This window comes from Micrasema longulum, unplaced genomic scaffold (assembly GCF_059751315.1).
Source record: "Micrasema longulum isolate JH-2025_06_02 unplaced genomic scaffold, ASM5975131v1 h1tg000732l, whole genome shotgun sequence".
Lineage (NCBI taxonomy): Eukaryota > Metazoa > Arthropoda > Insecta > Trichoptera > Brachycentridae > Micrasema > Micrasema longulum.
The window spans coordinates 662543-677706 of record NW_028277927.1 but is presented as its reverse complement, the minus strand read 5'-3'; the positions used below and the strand labels follow the sequence as shown (position 1 = coordinate 677706).

The 15164-nt window shown below is 30.7% G+C and overlaps 1 protein-coding gene across 2 annotated transcripts; it reads left to right on the top strand.

The window, feature by feature from the left end:
- Nucleotides 1–2401: 2401 nt before the first annotated feature.
- LOC148279311 (cecropin-B-like) lies at nt 2402–7330 on the top strand. 2 transcript variants are annotated; one of them, XR_015822925.1, is made up of 3 exons: nt 2402–2599; nt 3793–3900; nt 6998–7330. XR_015822925.1 is itself a non-coding variant. In XM_088230135.1 (2 exons), exons 1-2 carry the CDS (start codon nt 5866–5868, stop codon nt 7088–7090), a joined length of 204 nt encoding a protein of 67 aa, XP_088086261.1. In that variant the 5' UTR covers nt 5008–5865; the 3' UTR covers nt 7091–7330. The 2 variants fall into 2 exon arrangements, 1 of the variants encoding a protein (XP_088086261.1); XM_088230135.1 differs by lacking the exons at nt 2402–2599; nt 3793–3900 and adding an exon at nt 5008–5976.
- The last annotated feature ends 7834 nt before the right edge of the window (nt 7331–15164 follow it).

Here is a 15164-nt window from a genome sequence, read left to right as displayed (position 1 = left end):
CATTACAACAGAGATTCAGAAATAGGAATATAGAAGCTTAGACATCTACAGGGCATCTATGACCTGTCTTTGGCTGGTTAAAGTGGCCACTTACCACACTGAGTAACATTGACCATTCCGCTTATATTTGTACATCTACATTTCTTCAATTCTTCAATCTGTTAATGTTTGTGAAGTTAAAGAGCTGAAACCTTTATTGATACGGGTGAAATTCATTCGATTGAATTATTTCTCCTACATACGAGGCAACAACTAAAAATGTTGTTTAATTTTCATACTTCTTGGACTAGGATTTATTAACAACTCCCCATTTAAACCAGTTTATGAAAGGTCATAAGCCCTGTAGATACCTAGACTTCTATTTTACCTTACCAAAAATGCTCTTCATTTCTGTTGAAATATGTAAATAGTAACAGGTCCCTAAGGGGTTTGTTCTGGTTCATGTTTTCAAACGTTTAAACAGACTCCAAACATTGCTGATAATTTATTTATTTATTTGACGAACTTATGCAGTCCATTCTAACAATGGTAAATACAATTTCTTTTAATAAATACAGGCACTAATAAAATAAAATAAAATTAAATAAAATTAAAGCTAGGACAAAAAAAAAAAAAACTTCCTCAAGACAAGATCCGGTCTTTCTTATATTGACATGTTTTTTTATTATTTAAATTTCTTTAAAAATATTTATAAAATAAATCAATATTTTAAAAGTCGAATGGTATGGTTCATAAAAAACTTAAGCTTTTAACCATGTCATGCTTTCATTTAAAGCTACCCATAATAATAACTTTTTAAGGATGTCTCAAATGAGATGAATGAATTATTGGACAAGGTGGATCTTATGACCTGCCACTGGTTGATTTATGTGATCACTTTACACACCGCGTGACATTCACCATTCCTGCTTAATGTTTGTGATTTCCACGTCTACATAATGTTTATAATCCTTATGAATTTAGTCAAAGCAGGCGTCCTTCATTGTATACAACATCGGTTGACTTTCTGGTAAAGTTTTGTCTTAAGAATGATAGATCGAATAGCCAAATCATTTTCTTATAAAAAACTCCATCAAACTAAAGTCTCGTATTGAGTTAGGACGAATTATGTACTATAATAGCCCAGGCAAATAAGACTAAAAGAAGTTGATTGAGGGAAAAAATCCAGGAGTTTTGAAACTTGGCATGCTTGTTTGTTGGTATCTACTGCATAACACACTAAAAGTCCCCTAGGGGGGGTCCCCTAAAGGTGGGGGAGGGTTGAAAGGTCGCTTTTGAAGATTTTTTACTTATATCTCCGAAACTATCACCGTAGGCGAAAAATGTGAAACATTTTTAAACTCTGGGCTTTAATAATATAGTACAAATGTAGAATTACGATATAATAAAAACATCATTTTTAGATATCACGTAGCACTCAAATATAAAAAGAACTAAGAAAGACAAAAAAAAACATGAAACAATATTTTGAGTACGTCCAAATGTTTATAGACAGGCTGTATTTTCTCTTAACGGAGTTATTCAGATGCAAAATTGTTACAACAGAGAGGGAAAACTGATTTTCTCTTCAGTTTCAGCTCTTTTACTGAGAGTTAATAAAATGTGGATATTTAAAGACTGAATGATAAATGTTACACAATATGTAAAATGGCCACTTAACCAGCAAAAAATTAAAAAATCATTAGAGTTTCCATTTCTAATCCCAGGAATATCCAATCCTAAACTTCTTTCTAACAACTGTTTGGACCAACTTTCAAACAAATCAATATCTAGTTACTCATTCTTCCATTTCCTAGCGCACTCCACGTAACAATTATTTTACGCGCGAGTGCCGGAAAAATGATGTATCGTCAGTACACAGATAACGTCCTACAAATAAAGTGCCCCCAACAAACAACATAACCGTGCCAGCGTCCACTCGACCGCCATCTCCACACAAGCTGTGCTAGCATCGCGAGACCGACGGCTTCTCCACCAGGTTCCAGCATCACAGCGCTCCTCAACATCAGCAGGTTAGCGGAGTTGAGTAACCTTCCTACCCCAACAATACAGTCCACTATTTAAATTATCCTCCCCGGGACTAGGTATTCCTTCACAGTTCGTCTACTCCCCGTTAACATAATTTAAAACATTGTTTCATTTTTACCATGAATTCCTGTTTATTCTTTAAGATGATTTTTTATTATTAAGGGGTAAATCGATAAAAATAAATAAAAATTACAATGGCTATAAAAAAATGCATTGACGGAATTCTCCATTTTTTTTAATTATGAAACGTGCGCATTAGAAATAAAAATTTATGTCGTACAAAAGAAAAACTTTTTTCTAATGAAGATAAGACTTTATGCTGATAAAAGCAAACTAATTATTATTATTCCACTGCATACTCGTATAAAAAAGAAACGCTGTTTAGTTTGGTCCATAACAGTTTCATAAATATATTGTGAGAGTGTTTCCTCCATTACAATTCTTCTTTCAATAAGAAAACATGCAGTACTTTGTTCAGATTTTTTCTGTTTTCTTCTTAATTATATTTTTAACATCACTGGTGAATAGTTCTCCAATACCCGAACCAAAGTCGAAGTTTTGGGGGGAAGTTGTAAGTAAATATTGTTTTATGTATTTTTATAATATGTTTTTCATACATAAGCGTTATTTTTTTCAAACTTTACGTTACATGAAAAATGCTATAAACTTGTTTCACATCACATCCTGGTAAAATTTTACCCACGTCAGTAATAAAATTAAGAAGATCGACCGAGAAAACAGCAACCTTTTTCTTCGTTAATCGGTACTCGTTTTCTTTGTTTTTATTTGTCTTTTCTCATTGAAGATTAGTATCAATATTAAAACGAAACGCAGTCTTACCTTTCTCCATATAAACGTATTCCCGTATTATTTCCCTAGAATATGGCACTAGAGCAATAATATTTTTTTTACAAACAATAGATATTTACTATTGACGTGTTCGATGTTTTCTTTTTTGGATGAATTGTTTTTTATTTTATTTTATTTTTATTTTTTTATTTATTTGGATAACCAACAGCTATAATGATATCATATTTATATAACAAAACAAATAACAAATAAGCCAATTACAGGCCAATTTATAAGAAACAATTCCTCCCATAGAAGCTAGGACGGTCCAAAAACTCATAAAAAAGCCCAATTTTATCAGCCGTCTTCGGACGTGCGGATAAAAATACTAAATAATTTTTTAAAAAGGAAAAAGTACTGAAACAGAAAATTTCATTCTGATACTCGCTTTAAAAAAAATTGGTTAGGGTTTAGCGCGGGGCAAGCAGGATAGTGAAACCTCAATTTTAGTCAGGCATTAACAGTCCGACTTGCTGTTGTCTTTTTTGCACAATATCGGGAAGGCATCTGGGAGAGAGTGACAGACAAATTATGTTCATACCTATTTATAAAATTTCTCTGGCTGGGCCGATTCTCTTAACTATTTTTTTACACATGTTGCTAGTTGTATTTTTGTATTGAAACTCAAATAGATAGACAATTCATTCTATTTTTTTGGTTTAAAATTCCATTTGTTCAAAAATATCAGAAATGTATTTTTTGCCATTTTTTTGTAGTTATAAATTAATACAATAAAATACAATTGAATGATTACATCATTACAAAGAAGAAAATTAAAAAATTAAATTTATGGTGGAGCGATGATTACACATTAAAAATATTTTTCCATTAGACAAGTGCTATTACGAATATTAAGAAATATTTATACCTCCCAATATTAACACACCACGATTTTATTTTTTTTCTATTTTTCAGGAACAATTGGGACAACGCATTGTTAAAGCAATAATTGAAATTGGCCCTGCGATTGACGTCGTAGTAAAAGCTATAGGAGTTATAAGACCCAGATAAAAAATATTTCAGGTACTGAGTATACAATTTTACAGGCTTCAAAAATTTTCTGTTTTTTATCACATTTAAAATTAAATTAAAAAAAGAAAAAAAAAAAAGGTTTTTTTACTACAGTTTAACAAAATACCTCACTATTATTACTCAGGAGATAAGTCCGCCGTATTGATTTCAAAGTTTTGTACTGCAATATTTCTTACGATATAGTAATATTGATTAGGAGCGTAAGACTTATCATGTAGCGTTCATGTAACATATATGCGATCGAAATACACTGCGTTTGGTTCATTTATACAGTGCCCTTAGCACCACTGGTTGCAGAAAGGAGACTAATGATGAAAATGATGCATTACGCATCTAATGTTGATGCTTCACGGTTAAAAGAATTACATTAGAACTCCATTTGTCCAAACTTCAGTTATCCAGGTTGCCAAATATCAGGATCGTTATCAGGAAATAAAAATGAGTAGTTTTTAATTATCCATTATTCACATTTTTCATTATTTATTCAGTGTGTATCAATTAAATTTTGAAATAAAATGATTTTTTCTCAGAACAAGGTTTTGAAATTTACCATACATTAAAAAAAATACAATTCATAACATTTCTTGACTTAAATTTTTAAAAAAGGTTTCGAAAGTAGGTATAAACTATTTTTTTTTAATAATCACACTTCTTACCAAGATCTTTCCTGTACCCATTAAATATAAGTACGAGTTTTTTTTTATTCCTACGCATCCACACACACGCACCCTCTCCCTCATTCATTCACGCATACACACATTCACATTCACACACATGAATACAAACGTCAGACACATACAATTACGTAAACTCTTTTCTTATATATTATGTATTATTAGATTTAGAGTGATTTTTTTTAATTAGCTCTAGTATTGTAATTTAATATTGTAATAGCTGTAAAAATATCAAATAAAATAATTTAACTGTGGAATTTCTTACTTACTGTATATAAACACATTCTTAAAAAAATGCATACTGCAAATAAATCATATTTTCGTAATCAGCGTATGTTAATTTGGTTTTTCTTTTAAAATTCTTTTCTTTTATTTTATTTTTCTTTTCATTTCATGGTCATGTCATACCATATATATGTGCTATAAACTATTTAATAATTAAAAAAAGGAATGGCCCACGCTTAATTTTAAGATGTATTTTTCTGAAGTGTATTTTTGTTTTTATATTTCCATGTAAATAAAAAAACTACTACTAACGTTCTTCATGTCAAAAAACAGGCAATCTGATAAATAACTATTTTTACAAATATAAGGACAGGACTAATAAAATAAAGACAATTTAGAAAGAAATATCAAGATTTATCAAGACAATCTGTAGTTTTAAAATATTTTTAAATTGATAATTCAAAATTGTTATGTTGAAATAATTTTTTTGGTAAATATTTCAGTTTTAAATCTGAAATTTTGTAGAATACAATATATTCTTAAATAAATAAAGGGATTGGATACCATTTACGTTTGCAAAAAAACAGCAATTCACATGTATTTTTGGAGAAATAAAAGTTCAATAATTAAAGTTGAATCAAGTTAATCGATTGATAAAATCAGTTAATGACCTATTCATAAACATATTGTTGGAAACTTGAAATCCCCGTCAACTTTATTAACACCACCCACTGATTTATATTTAACAAAAGAACCGAGTTACTAGTGCACCGCATATTTCCTTGAAATCATAATTAATTATTTCAATGTATGCGGTCAAACCGGCTCGCGCCTAGTCTGACTAAATAATCTTTCCTTACTGGACTTCCCCGACGGAAGGTTTTGGTTCTTCCCCTCAGCGGTCAACTACAGTAAGGACTGTAATTTTTCCATATATAAGCTCCTCATCCCGACTCTGGATACCGCAGTTGTTCGGGCAATCATAAGAGATAACCTCAGAGAGCTGTTTGATTACTTCGTTTTCTATATTTAGATACAAGCGCAAAAAACAATTAGCATGAAGTTCTTCGCTAACTTTATATCGATATTCATTATCGCAATGTTGGTGATATCACAAGTAACTAGTTCGCCAGTACCAGAGCCGAAATGGAAGATATTTAAAAGGATTGTAAGTTTATATCAATGTTTCATTTTATTTTACTTAATTATGCACGGCTTTAAAAGTAATATTGTTTAAATATATATATTTATATTTTAAGTATACAACGACAGAGTGCAATAAATAAAATTAGCCGAATTGAAAAAAACCCTGTATTAACGCAGTGTTAGACATTTTATTTTTTTATTGTTGTTATTTGTGAGGTGCCTACGCACCTCACAAACAATTGTTTTACATCCAATATCTTTAACTCAGCAAATAGATCTTCCGTTGAATACCTCAAGGGTTTTTTGAGAATGATCTTCATGATCCATTTACGTATTTAATACATAATTGACCGCTTTTGATCCTATTTTGAGCAATATTGATGTTTTTTGTTGATATTTCTTGATAAAACTCTATAGTTAATGCCATCTTTTTAATCTTAAAGGCATCTTCAAGACTGGTGAATTGTTTCAATGTTTACAGTTTTTATACTATTGTTAACATATTTTGGAGATAAGATCAAGTAAATATTTAAAGTAAAATTTAAAATACTTATTTGATCTTGTCTTCAAAATATGTTAAGAATAGTATAAACGCTGTAAACGTTGTACAAAATTCACCAGTCTTGAAGATGCCTACTTAGGCAAACCGCTCGTTGGTCAAAATAATAAAACGTAAAACTAAACCAAGAAGTTTCATTGAAACATTTATTTATAATTTTATCATAATTATAATTTTATCATAATCATTAACTATTTTAAGCGTTTGGCTATCTTTAATACTGATGGCCTCATTTATTAATATAGGCTAATAAAAATTTCTTCTTATATCACTGAACTGTTTGATTGAATCTTACTACTAAATTATCAAATAGGTAGTATCAGTGAAAACAAATTCCTGTTCATTGATTGAATCTTGCTACTAAATTATCAAATAGGTAGTATCAGTGAAAATAAATTCCTGTTCATTCATTTTACTATAGTAAATTAAGATGTAATTATTGTTCAATTCCTCCGATTCTAATTAAGGACATATGCATTTCCAGGAACGCGTTGGTCAGAATATTCGGGACGGGGTAATCAAAGCCGGTCCAGCAATTGCTGTCTTATCAAATGCTAAGGATTTGACAAAAGGATAACACAATTTTGATTACTCAACTGAAATAAATAACTACCAGGAGATTATAAATTACGTATATGCATAGCATAGATTTTGACTTAAATTAATTTTTATTTCTTTAAAATATGAAAACATATTCCTGTAAATTTTACCTTTATGTTTTTTAAAAGTTATATTAATCTACTATAAAAATAAAAGAAAACAAAAAACCTTTTTGAAATCAAATAATAAAATTGTAGTACATACTGAGTTTGGCAAATGTGTTTTTTTCTCATAACCCCCCGCCATATTTTAATTTAGTTTTCTGACAAAGCATATTGCAGTTTTTAATATGCCCCATAGAATTAGACTGCAGAATGTACATAGCAGTAAATAAATAAAGGTACAATGCCATAAAAAAAATGGAATTACGCATTAATTGGTGTTTCGATGCAGTTCCCTATGATATATTAGGCACGATATATTAGGCCTGGGAAGGGAATAATGATAATGATTGTAACCACCTGTAAACTTTGTCTCCATATATATACATATATATTTTAAATGTGCAAATAATATAAAAATTAAATAAAATTATCCACTTTCTTCCATACAATCTATTATTACTTAACCATATTTCGCAGAGAAAAATATGAAGGCTCTCAGTGTAAGTGGGCTTCCATCATCTTAAGAGATTATGTCGACTTATTTTGGAAGTATTTCGATAAAGCATGGCTAGAAAAATGTGTCCCATTACTAAGAAGGCTCGGTTAATAATTAATTAGTCTCCTGGCAATCAAATACCCCACTAATCCCTAGGAAATGACGCAAAAGTCACGAGTCTTTCTTTACAACGTGGGGATGATTTCACGCCGATTGCGTTTAAGCTAGTACGCGTCATTACAGGGTTTCTGGGTAGGTAAATGGAGAGTTCTTAAGGATAAATTAATCATCGTAACATTTGATGTCAATAAATGTAATAGTTTTTATGTTTGCCGTTATGTTTATTACATTGTTTGGCAGAAAAACCTTAATATTATTAATTGAATAAAATATTTAAAAGGTTCAAACTCGAAACACAGAAATAAGTAGGACCTTTTATTTTTTTATTTTTTTATTTTTTATTTTTTATTTTTTATTAGTAGTATAATTATACATTTTTCAATAAAAAAAAATTTTCACTTGTTATATGTTTACTAAAACTAAAATCCCACCAAGCCACTATCTGTAGCTTGTTTAAATTTATTTTTAAAAAAAAGTCATTTATAATGAATAAAATTACAATTCTAAAGGCACGTACCTGGTTATTGTATGTCAAGATATATTTCAATAATTAAATAGAGTTTTAGTATTTAATGTGTGTCAACGTTTTCATGAAGGTGGTGCCTAATTAAAATCCTAATTAGTTTTTATTTGTTTTTGTGACTAATGATTTTGATGACTTACTGTAAAATGCTTCATTCTTGTTCAACATGGTCATTTCAACGTACGTAATTTTATATGATTGTTTCTAACAGAGAAAAAAACCAAAGATTTTTTACGTGTTTACAAAGCAAAAAAATGCTTAAATTCTGCCTAGGAGTTCTGCAGAATATCTATTTTTTCATATCTTACTTGAAAATTTTCTACATTCCTCGCATTTCGTGATCTCCAATCTACGAGTGTCCTTTCAATGGGACGCACACCTTCTAGAACTTCTTTTCTTCGTTTCTCTTCAAAGGGGAATATTCTTATGAAAAAGCAATTGAAATATAGTTTTTTTCTCGATGCCAAATAATACAACGGACGTCGACCTTTAGCTTTGTGCTATGGCAATAATGTCGGACAATATCTCGAATATTTATTGCATTTCTAAAGATATACGAATAGCATGAATTTTTCCTTGTGAGTAATTTTTCGAATTTCATGAAACGGTCGTTGATTTATTGCAGTAAAAAGAATGTTGTGTATTTTTCGTCTTCTTTTTATTACTTGTTATTTGGCATCTCACAGAGCATTGGGCACTGAATTGGATTGCTTTAAATTAATTATAAAAAATAATCATTTTCATATCTGAAAAATAAAACATGCATAACATCACGTATCACGCACAATCCTCGATTTAATCATTCTTCAATAGCTATGAAACACGTAAAAAATTCATTTGATCATTTGGAAAACACATTACAAGAGAATTTTTAAAAATATATGAAAATAAATATTCGTATTACTCAAATACTCATTCATTTTATATTTTTTCTTTTTTTTCTTTTATTGACATAAACGGCAGATCTGCCTTTTACAAAAATTTACAAACATATTTGGCTTAATATTTTTTTTTTCTAAAAAACATAAATATCTTTATACCCAAGACTTATAAAAAAAAATTAAACCTAAAAATTAAAGAACATTTGTCCGAACATTTCGTCGAATAGAAAATAATATTTTTAAAAAGATTATTAGGGCAGGTCGCAGTCAGCTGATATATTCCTCTCTTATTTTTCTGGAGCTCAATCAATGCTCAATACTGTTTTGTTCCAGGACATGACCATTGTCCACGTGTAAACAAAAATTTGCAGGACAAAAAATTGTTCCGTGACATTGCCGCCGAGGTAGACGGGCAGGCTATCTCAGCGGAGCAATGATTACTTCCACCACCGCGCGCGACTTTCAGCGGCCGAATTGTCCTCGTGTGAACACGCACGGACAAGACTTTGTGACAATAGCAATGCTTTTCTGCAGAAAAATACATTTTTATCATTAAGTAGTCATTCAAATACGTCTTGATATAAAATAAATACTCCAAATATTTTTATAAACTAGCTCGTTATAAACGCCGTTGTGTAGTCCTTTTTGCAGCACTCACGTGTGAACTGCGCCCGAGTTTGTGTATTGTCTCAGCGTTCTCTCCCACGTGGCTGTTCACAGAGCTTGAATCAATAAAAAAATTGTATCGTGTCGGTAATAACCGACAAGTGCGGCCACTGTGATTGAGCTGCAGTACGCTATTTTGTTTCCTGATGCTTTATGTCGAATTTGTTACTGAATGTTTTGACAAACGATGCTGTGACTGTTCCTGATGGAAAAACAATTGCGGCAGAGTGGGATTTGAACCTCGATCCTTTAATTTATGAATTCACAAAACAACCACGGGACCACAACCCGATGCGATTATTAACATAAAAACACATCCTTTTCAATCTTGCTTGTTACGAAGGATATATTTTATATAATTTAAACTTATACTTTAAGAAATCAAACACTGATTTGAATCTACTGAACACATTATTTTATTTTAACGAATAAAAGATCGAAAATTTCGTGACAATTGTTTCGCCTTGTTAGGGCATTTTCAAACGAATGTGAAGATTAGATCGATATATTATCCTAATATAGTTATGGAATTCAAGGTACTTAAGTAAAAAATAAAAATAATCTTATGAACTATAGCATGGACATTAATCATAATTTTTACAAAATAAACACCAAATACTCAATATCTATTATATTTAAAAAAAAATTGTTTGTATTATGTTGAGACTACAAAATAAGACTACAAGCATTTATAGTATTATAAAATAGCTTGATTAAAATAATATTGCAAGTTTGATGATGCGATGAATTTTTATTTATTCATTAAGTATTTTATTGATAAACATTATACATGATTTAATTATAATGTGTTACTCACTGGAAAATCCCGAGACAAGAAATTTCTGATAAAAAAAATTATGTTGACATTTCTTACGATAGTAAAAGTATTATTACATTACATATCGAGCTACGCTCGAAAAAAAATTGTTTTGACTTAAAAAACATTTTTAAGTAGTTAGGACCTAAAACGTCATGTATAAGATTGTATTTTTTTATTGTTTTTATTTATTTAACTTTTGGCGGGCTTATTGCCAAACAGCAATTTTTCCAACCAACCAATAAAATTAAAAATTTATTTTTATAATTCAAGTAAAAAAACATATTTAATACAAAAAAAAAAAAAACTAAAGATATATAAAAATAGAAAAAAATGTAAATGCATATAAATTACCTTAAATCACTACCATTACTTAACGGGAAGGACGAAAAAAGAGGAAAGATGAAAGGAGAATAGATTAAGGAAGAGAAAGGAGATGTTTCTTCAGATGTGCTTCAAACAGAAATACTGAGTAACATCATTGATGGTGGATGGGAGATGATTCCACAGTCGAGCTGAATTGACTCTATATGAGTTAGAGAAGAAAGAGGGATTGTGGATGGGTATTAAGAGAGTGCTTTGAGAATAAGAACGAAGAGATAAACCATGTACTGACAAGCCTTGAAACTTTTCACGAAGGTTTACAAATTAATAATGTCTTTCAGAAATTTCCATCCAAAAAAAAATAAAATTTGCAGTATCCAAAAAATTATAGTTTTTTTTTGGGTTTTTTACACGCTAGTAAAATAAATAAACGTTTAGAATAAGCCATTGGGGTATTGCTGTCGATTTTCAGACTATTCTGAAGCACAGGAGTAAGTTTTATCGTCCTATTTTACCACATAGGTCCCGCTATGAGGAAGAGTGAACACAATTACACGCACTGGTGAGTTTACCAAATCCCGTGCAACTATTATAGAAGGACACTATTTCAGCATCCCTTTGCCAGGGGTAGGGAAATGAACATAAAAAACTCAAAAATGGCAATTGCGCAATTGAGGACCTGCGCAATTGAGGACCGTTTTTTAAAAACTCAACATTTGCTTGAAACGTAGTTCTTTAGGTTAGGGTTTTTTGTGATTTGCGTCAAATCGCGTGAACAATCTTTGTTTAAAAAAAATAACACCTTACACCACAGTTAAACCTAAAGGTGACCTCATTTAAAAAAATAAATAATAGCACCCAAAATAAATTATTAAAATTTGAAATTTGTTTTGAAAAAAAGTTTTCGATATTTTTTAGGCCGATTTTAAGCGAGTTTTGGTAAGTTTTTTTAGATTATCGATCGATGCATCTCAATGTAACTGGTTTTAAATTTTATATGTAAAACCCAAATAGTCATGTGGGGCAAATGTAGTGTTTTGAAAAAAACTATCCTATAAGTAACTTGATCTTTTTAACCTAAAAGCGACAGAAATGCCATGACACTGTGTATTTGCATATTAGAATACATACCTCGTTTCCTATATTTGTGCATCTACTCATGCATGCATACTGCTTTGATTTTTGATTTCATCATCAGAATTATCTTTCCTCACCTAATGGTGCATAGGGCACTGCATTTGTACACCAATTGCAGCGTATCTTGTTCATTTTTGTAACATGAAGGTAAGATGATCAGTCTAAGACTTCAAGTACCGGCCCAGGGACTATGAAATATTCTGGTGTGAAAACACCTTTTGAAACAATTTTTTCAAAACAACTATGTCGGGAATCAAACCAGAGACAAATGCGCTGACCATTATACCACGAGGCCGACAAATTATTAAAATTGAATTATTTGGTAAAGCTATGTCTTTATCGATCCTTCTTGTTTTCTGCATCCATCAACACTTACCTCGTAGATCGTTTAGGCTATTACTTTTTTTTTTTTTTTTTCAATTCAGTAAATTTAACCAACCAATAACTTGATTTAAAAAATAACATTGATAACAGAACATACATTCAATATGTACATATTATAAAAAATAAAAAAAACACATGAAAGAGACTCATGTGAAAGTAGTAGGAGAATCCTGCTCCGGAAAACCCCTTCGGATACATGGGACAGATCAATATCCAGAGCGACGTTGTTCAGCATACCAGTAGCACTTCCAACAGGCATAATAATCGGCAAGTTGGTCCAGTACATTGTAGTATGAAACAATCTATGCTGACGCTGTCTTAGGTAATTATCAGGAACAAATAAAACAATGTTCATAATAATCCTAGGATTATCGATCATACCGCGCAACAATCGATAAAATCAAATAGTCAAATACACATTCCTTCTAGTCTCTAAACTGTTGTAGCCAAGCATACCCCGGAGAAACTCAGTCAGGTAGAGCCAAGAATAATACTCGCACTCCCTCATGTAGAGATATCTCAGAAACTTCTTTTTGATTTTCTCTATAATAAGAGAGTAATTCAGTTCATGTGGCCCCAAAATCATCGAGCCACATATTCATATAACTATGTTGTACTTCTTCTTTTGCTTACTCTAGGACTGTTCCTGAGATGCGGACGTCCAACTGTCCCGCCATCCTTTTGTTGGTCTTCGAGGGGGTCTGCTGCCAACTGGTATTGCACCAATTTTTCTGAATCTGCTCTCTCCACGTGCTCTCTCCAGAAACGTCTTCTTGATCTTCCAATTGCACAACATGTTCGACTTTGCTGATCCTTCTTGTTTCGGAGTTTTTTTATCTGTCTCAGATTATTGTACCCGCAATGCGTCGGAGAATATTCAATTCACTGGTTATCAGGAGACTTTTTGTTCTAGCGGTGTCAGCCCTTGTTTCAATGCCGCATGTCATGATAGGTCAAATGCAGATTATTCAATCTCGTACTTTTCTCTCCTTCAGCTTATGTTTATTTCTCAATACAGCATTTTTCAATCATCCAGCCACAACGGCGGTTTTGTTGATTTGTTCTCTTACCTATTTGTAGAGGTCATTGCTTCTGGATATCTCAATACAAAAGTATTTAAAGTGTTGATTTAATTTTAAAAATATAATTTATGATACAAAAAGTACAGATGAAGGTAAGAAGTTTAAACAATTTTTAGAACACGGTAAAATCACAAGACATAATTTCAGATTTTTGAAAACCCTAAAAATGGTTTTCGATCCACTTACAATATTTTTGAAACCACGCTCCTGAAAATACAACCTTGCTCTGCTGAGACCGAATCTTGATATCTGCACTCACATGTACTTAGTCGATACAATGACATCCAACTTTTCTTGCCCACTTACGGCGCAGTACTATTGTAGTATCTCCACCCATTTATTACGGATATAACTGCGTTGAGGACTTTTATTATAGAGGGATAGTTAATAGAGATTCTGTGGTTAATTTATGGAAGGGTTTCTAAAATATCGGGACGGTTAGCATGAAATATTATGATTCTACCTTCGACTTCGTGAGACTATTGGCGGTATTATTTACCTTTATTGAGCAATATGTTAAAATAATACGGTGACTGGGCACTGTGTGGATTTTATCGGATATTGAGTTAAGATAATACGTTTAAGATAGGTAAACTTATTGCTTCACTTTTTTTTTTTATTCATTAAAATGAATATAGTTTTAACCTACTGAATATTCAAAAAGAAAAACCGACATAGATGTTGATGTTTTCATAAAAAGGTGTACGTAAAAGGTACATAAATGAGTAATTTATGTACAGTACATAATATAAATAACTTATTAGCATAAAATCAACAAATATAATATGTGTACATTATTACATTTTTTAATTATTTTCTCAAATTTGCTACTTCCAAAATTTGATGTTTTGGATGGCATTAGGTACAAACTTTATATTAATAACCTCAATATGAACATTTTTGGGCATCTTCAGTAAGATTTATCGGAAGTGAATAAAAATCTAATTGTGGTAGAGGGAGGTTGGAATTCAGACCTTTGTTCGGAGTGCGCGATAATACCATAGTACCACACCCTGATTCAAACTATTTTATTAGAATTTAAAAACATGAAAGTACCCGTTTGAGATAAAATAAAAAATCTTTATGGACATGGTTATTAAATATAGCTGTACTTTATATTGCAGAACTTAGATAAAGAACCAAGAAAAAGATAATACAAATGATTATTAACTTATATATAAGTGAAAACGGAACTTTTATATTTATTTTTATTCTGCTTTAGACGAATGCTTGTACGATATGCATTTGATCTATAAAAATATGAATGAAAAAATATTTTTACCATTCGTTTTAAAACATTGTTTTTGTTTTTATTTTATTATTACTGTATTTTTCATTTATTAGAGAAAAATACAGTAAATTTCATAGTTTTATAGTTTGCAAAATTAGACATAAATCTAATGAACCAGCGAAATTTCCAGATTATATTACGTGCTAAAGTTGTCAATTAACTCATTTTATTATTCGAGAAAAATAATATTTTAAGGGAAAAAAAACATAAATTCAATTAAATAATA